Genomic DNA, 6,028 nt, shown 5'->3' on the forward strand with positions numbered 1-6,028 from the left:
ACCAGCCCACAGTGACAGCCAGCTGCCACCCTTGCAGGAGAGGGGTAGAAGATCACACCTGGAAGAAGAGCGCAGCTGGGGAGCTGAGCTCTCCTAATGCACATGGGACCCAAGGTCTCACCCTGTCTGTACTTGTCTGAGCCTGACTGTGCCCCTGAGCTCCCTTGGCATCACAAAAGAGACCTCACAAAGGGAAACTCCCCTCATTGCCCTGGGGGCATCCGAGGGAGCTGAGACTAGTGGGCTCTGAGGTTCCCCCATCTCTGCTGAGGAAGGGGGAAGCCTGGCTTCCTGCTTCATCATGGCCTCTGGGTTATATTCAAATGAGAGATTTCTGAGGAGAAGTGGCATGAACCAAAACTCTTCATTCTTTTTCCAAGAAAGGATCAGGAAAAAAAAAAAAAAAGAATGACATGTAGCCTTGATGCCAGATGCCCTGGGAATGAGGAGGAGATGTACATGGGACAGTTACTGGTGCTGACACTGTACCCATTGAAAGAGTTTCCTCAGTGCATCCCTGAGCTCCTTGTTCCTCATGCTGTAGAGGAGGGGGTTCACTGCTGGAGGCACCACCGAGTACACAACAGCCAGCACCAGATCCAGAGCTGGGGAGGAGATGGAGGGGGGCTTCAGGTGGGCAACCATGACAGTGCTGACAAAGAGGGAGACCACAGCCAGGTGCGGGAGGCACATGGAGAAGGCTTTGTGCCTTCCCTGCTCAGAGGGCAGCCTCAGCACAGCTGTGAAGATCTGCACGTAGGACAGCACAATGAAAACAAAACATCCAAATATTAAACAGGCTCTAAACACAAAAAGCCCCACTTCCTGGAGGTAGGAGCGTGAGCAGGAGATCTTGAGGATCTCGGGAATCTCACAGAAGAACTGGTCCAGGACATTGCCTTGGCAGAGAGGTATGGAAAATGTGTTGGCAGTGTGCAGGAGAGCATTGAGAAAACCAGTGGCCCAGGCAGCTGCTGCCATCCTGACACAAGCTGTGGTGCCCAGGAGGGTCCCATAGCACAGGGGTCTGCAGATGGCAACGTAGTGGTCGTAGGCCATGACAGTGAGGAGAGAATACTCGGCTGAAAATAAGAAGACAAAGGAAAAGACCTGGGCAGCACATCCTGCATAGGAAATGGCCCTGGTGTCCCTCAGGGAGTTGGCCATGGATTTGGGGACAGTGGTGGAGATGGAGGCCAGGTCGAGGAGGGCGAGGTGGAGGAGGAAGAAGTACATGGGGGTGTGGAGGCGGTGGTCGCAGGCTACGGCTGTGATGATGAGGCCGTTGGCCAGGAGGGCAGCCAGGTAGGTGCCCAGGAAGAGTGCAAAGTGCAAGAGCTGCAGCTCCCGTGTCTCTGCAAAGGCCAGGAGGAGGAACTGGTTGAAGGAGCTGCTGTTGGACACTTTGCTCTCTCCGGACATGGAGGACTGTCCTAGGAAAAAGACAGTGATAACTTAGGACACACTTCTCTGAGCAAAACTTTCCCATAACCTCCCCCAAACACACACACATTGCCTCCTCCCATCCCAGCAGCACCGTCACTGAGCTCCGTGGCTTGAGCTCTGCTTTGTGATGGCTGAATGTGCCACGAGGAGCAGGAACCTCTTCCCGAGGGCTCCAGAGCAGCCAGCCTTGACCTACAGCACTACGTAGATGGGAGACACGGGGACTAAACTTTTATATTCCCACTTCTAGTCAGGTATAATCCAGTCATAGTGTTGAAGGGATTTTCAGCATCTTCACGGCTAGTTCTAAAAAAAAAAGGTTCATTAATAGTGTTAAGGTTTTCCTAAGCAATCTTGCTGCAGAGTGACCAGCTGTGATATCTGAGAGGCCAAAGGATTCACTCGGGCTTTAGTGCAGGGAGAGGAGAGCTGGCCTGGCCCTCTGCCTTGTTCCCAGCTGCCCTGGGCTCGCCCCTCGGAGGTGGAGGACAGTTGCACTCATGTTACCCTAAAAAGAAATGACAGCGCAGAGAGCAGAGGAATCCCCTCCCAAAGTGCACACCAGCGCTCTTTCTGAGGGTATGCGAGGCAGGTCTCAGCCCTGCCCTTCCAGCCAGGAACACATCGGGCTCCTTCCCACTGCCCACATCCAGATGCCCAGCTGCACCTCCGTGGCCCCAGTATCTAGGCAGCTTCTCCATGGGGCACCTAGCCGTAATGGGAGAACTGTGCCCTTCTGGAGGGCAGCTTGCAGCCCAGCCACACACCCCAGGTAAACAGCTGGATGTCCTGAGGATGGGGGGTGCTGAGCTCTATAGAGGGAAGGGATCAGCTCACGGTGACAACCAGCTGCCACTCTTGCAGGAGAGGGGTGTGAGATCACAGCCTGACTGTGGCCAGTGGAGATGAGCTGTCCCAATGGACACAGAGATCCTGAGACCAACGAGACCCTGTCCTCACGCCCATTTACCGTGTGTGCTCTCTCTGCAGGCACTGTGGTGGGAGGGGGAGGTCACTAGCTCTGAGGTGCACATGCTGCAGCAGGTTACGTCCACCCCTTATGTGGAAGGGCAGGTCAACGTTTAGACACCTGTTTCCTCTGGAAAATAACCTTCAGCAGAGGAGTCTGATTATTTATTTAGCTTTTAGGTGCCTCCCTCTCACCATGGCGGCATTCTTTGACAGAGCAGAAACCTTTGGCCTTTCAGTTGCTCTCAGCATGAGCACTCAGGCATCCCGAGGGGAAAAGAGGGCTCATTGACTTTGTACAGAGTCACGGGATCTGGTCTGCCAAGGAGTCCTGCCCCTCACTGCCCTGCACTCGCACTCTCTCCGCTGAAGGACACTCACCCTCACAAGTGCCTCTCAGAGAGAAACTGGACGGAGCGGAGAGTGGAGGACTTCAGGCGGTAAGGGAAGATTTCCAAAGTCTTCTCTCTCAGCCCACATATGGAGATGGTGATGGAGAGCGGGACAAGGGCAGCTCATTTCCCAGCCCCACAGGGTGCATTTTCTGTAGCCTCACAGCTCCGAAGGGAGCTGGGGACGACTCACTCCCATTCACACCCCTCTGTTGCTGAACTTGCAGTGTCAGTGTCTGAACTGCAGCTGAAACCCCCCAACCCCAGGGAGCCTGAGAGAGGAACAGGAGCAGTATGGGCAGGAGGGGAAACAAGGGGCAACACCATGATCCTGCTGCTGAGGGAGGCAAGGAGAGAGACGGACGGGCGCTCACAAAAGCCTTCACCTTGCCCACCTGGCCATGCTGCCCCGCAGAGAGCGAACTTGCAGAGCTGTCACTCCCAGCCCCTTTGTTGGGGAGCACGAAATGAACCCGTGGCAGGAGAGATGCCCCTCTCCTCTGCCGGAGGTCTGGCTGCAGAGGAGGCAGCTCATGCCCTGGACTCCATGGCTGTCAGGGCAGAGGCTCTGCTGGGTGGCAGACTCTGAGTTGGCTTGCTCAGGGGAGGTGTTTGTATTGTAGGGCCTGACCATGACTTGCAAAAATCCATCCCCCCATGATGATTCTGCTAGCAGTTCCCTCTCATTCCCTGCCCATCTCTGCTGCCTGAAGTTGCCCCTGCTGGCAGCTTTCTCAGTCCCTACATCTTTTCCCTCTCAGTGCTCATCGTCCCCATCCCTCCCTCTGTGGGCTCAGTTCTGCCCTACAGAAATCTTCCAGGTCTGGGACGTGGGCAGGGGCATCTCTGTGCTTGCAGGTGCTAAGGAGCAGGTCACATAAACCCTGAGGAAGCCCATAAAGGTGAAGTTGGTGCTGCTGGAGGTAGAGATGGGGTTGAAGGGGTTTGCTGAGCTTTGTCACAGACCTCCTGATCTCGGAGGGTGAAGGTTTGTGAGTCCCAGGTCCTTCCAAACCAGAAAATTTTCTTTTGTTTTCCCTGCCAAAATTAGGAAACAGAACGCCCTGGAAGGAAAGCTCCTTCCCTTTCAAGCAGCCTGGTTTTTCACTTTCCTCGGCAGAGCAGGGACACTGCTCTGAATCACAGCCCTGGGACAGACGTGTCTGCATGTCCCGCCCTTACAGCCCTGCAGCCATCCCTGGGAGAAGGTAGTAGCATGCCCTGTCCCTGTGACGGTGTGCCAGGGAATCTCTGCTCTAAAGCATCTCCTCCTCCCCTCCACAAAGGAGAAGCTGGGAGAAAGATCTTTAAAAAACTTTTCATGGGTTGAGCTAGGTTCAGAAGATCCCTCCAGAAATCTCAGTAGTGTTGTCCTATAGCCAGACACTCACCATGCAAAGGGCTGGGAAGATGTCTCCTACAAGGAGCTCTCCCCTCTCCTCCCACTCCACACTGCCTTTCACTTCTCTCTGCCTTCTCCCAGCTCCCGTCAGCAGCAGCAGGCAGTGCCCACAGCCTCCTCTAGGCAGAGGAGCTGCTCCTGCACACAGCTGGACACATGGGCACTGCTGCCACGTTGCCAGGACCTCTTTCCGTCCCAGCAACCTGGACCCCTTCAGCAACAGTGGCCCAATTAAAGGCAGAAGTTCTCTGTCCCTCAGGCTCCCTCCTCCTGGGAAATGTTCACTGAAGTAGACTGAAATAGTCACCAATGGTCCCTCTCTGAACACTGAAGGAAGACTGATTCCAGCATTACAATCTATCTCATCAGAGGATGGTCACCTGCTAGAGAGGGAAACGTCACACTCTGGAAGCCCCTCTTCCTGCCTCTTAGCTAGGCAGGACTCCTAGAGAGGGGCAAGAAGGGAGTTCATTTCCCCATGGTTCAGGTTTTCATTCAGATGAGTCCATCTGGGCATCTCATGCCAGTTTAGAAGCCCCGGGGCTGCAGTGGCATTCAGATCCCTCCACTGAACTCCACAAACAGACAGGAGGTGGGATTCCCCTTCTCCAGGATGAAGTGTGCCCAGCAGAGATGTCTGCATGGGAGCTCCTTGTCTAAGCTCCTGTTGTAATCCCTGGAGATGGAGAGTGGGAGTCTCTCTTCTGGAGCATCAGGTGGGGGCGAGGTGGGGAATTTCCTTGACCATCTGAAATGACCCCAGATGCCCAATACTGCTAGACACCCACTCACGAGGAAGCTGAGAAATATCCAGATCCCATTGTTACCAACAGCTCATGTCATTCAGTGCCGACACTTGATTTCATGACATAGAAATAGCCTCACAGGGCCATATTAGATGCCTGGGGTGTGCAGCACAACTGCATGCTTCTAGCACATACACCATGGCACCTCCAGGGAAACCATGGCCCCTTCTCAGTGCTTGCTGCACAAGTGCCCCAGGGTATCTTTGGTTTCCTACCTGTGCCCACACAACTGAATCCCACCACGGCCCTTAGGCCACGTCCATCCTGTCTACATCCACATGTGCTGCATAAATGGAGGCACATCACATTGAGGTCTCCACTCTAGTCTCTGCACTCTCCAACCCTTCTGGCTCTCCTGCCCCTGAACCTCTTCTCACCCTTCCACATGATATGAACAGGCACTGGGCTAGTGATGTCCTCAGGGTGGCTGGATCACAGGCTGCCCAGGCCCAGGGACTTCTTCACTGGCACCTTCTCCTTCCTGGAGATCAATTCACCTCTGTCACAGGCCCCCAAGGTGCTGCAGAATCAGCTCAGGAAGCAAACCCCTCTCCTGCCATTCCTGCACTGCCCAGCTCTGTTTCTCCCTGGCCTTGGGCACTGCAGGGTTTGCGCTCTGTCTGTGGGAACCTCCTTCCACCATCACATTGGCCACCTGCTATCCATGCCAGCATGTCACCCCTTGCAGTCAAAGCCTTTGCATACAGAAGGTCCTTGGGAACATGTTTCTGTGTGAGAAATCTTCTGTCCATGCCACAGCTGAGGTGCTGAACTCCACATATATGCAGACATATGCAGCCTGGGGCACAGCCAGGAGCAAATGGAGATGCCCAAGCTGTCACAGCATTGCCACATGCTTGGAATAACTGAGATGGGGTGGGGTCACTCGCATGACTGGGGTCCTCCAGTGGCAGAGTACAAGGTCTTCAGGAAACTCCACCAGGGAAGATGAGGGGGAGGAGGAGGCCCTGTGTGGGAAGGGCACATTGCACAGCATCGTGTCCAGGTGGGTT

General features: G+C 54.8%; 1 protein-coding gene across 1 annotated transcript; it reads right to left on the reverse strand.

Annotated features, from left to right (window-relative positions):
* Positions 1–468: 468 nt before the first annotated feature.
* LOC138062797 (olfactory receptor 14J1-like) lies at positions 469–5,402 on the reverse strand. The gene is made up of 2 exons (XM_068921806.1): positions 5,393–5,402; positions 469–1,403 (listed from the first exon to the last, which is right to left on the reverse strand). The coding sequence occupies exons 1-2, from the start codon at positions 5,400–5,402 to the stop codon at positions 469–471; spliced, it is 945 nt and encodes a 314-aa protein (XP_068777907.1).
* Between the last annotated feature and the right edge of the window lie 626 nt (positions 5,403–6,028).

Source organism: Struthio camelus, chromosome 29, assembly GCF_040807025.1.
Source record: "Struthio camelus isolate bStrCam1 chromosome 29, bStrCam1.hap1, whole genome shotgun sequence".
Lineage (NCBI taxonomy): Eukaryota > Metazoa > Chordata > Aves > Struthioniformes > Struthionidae > Struthio > Struthio camelus.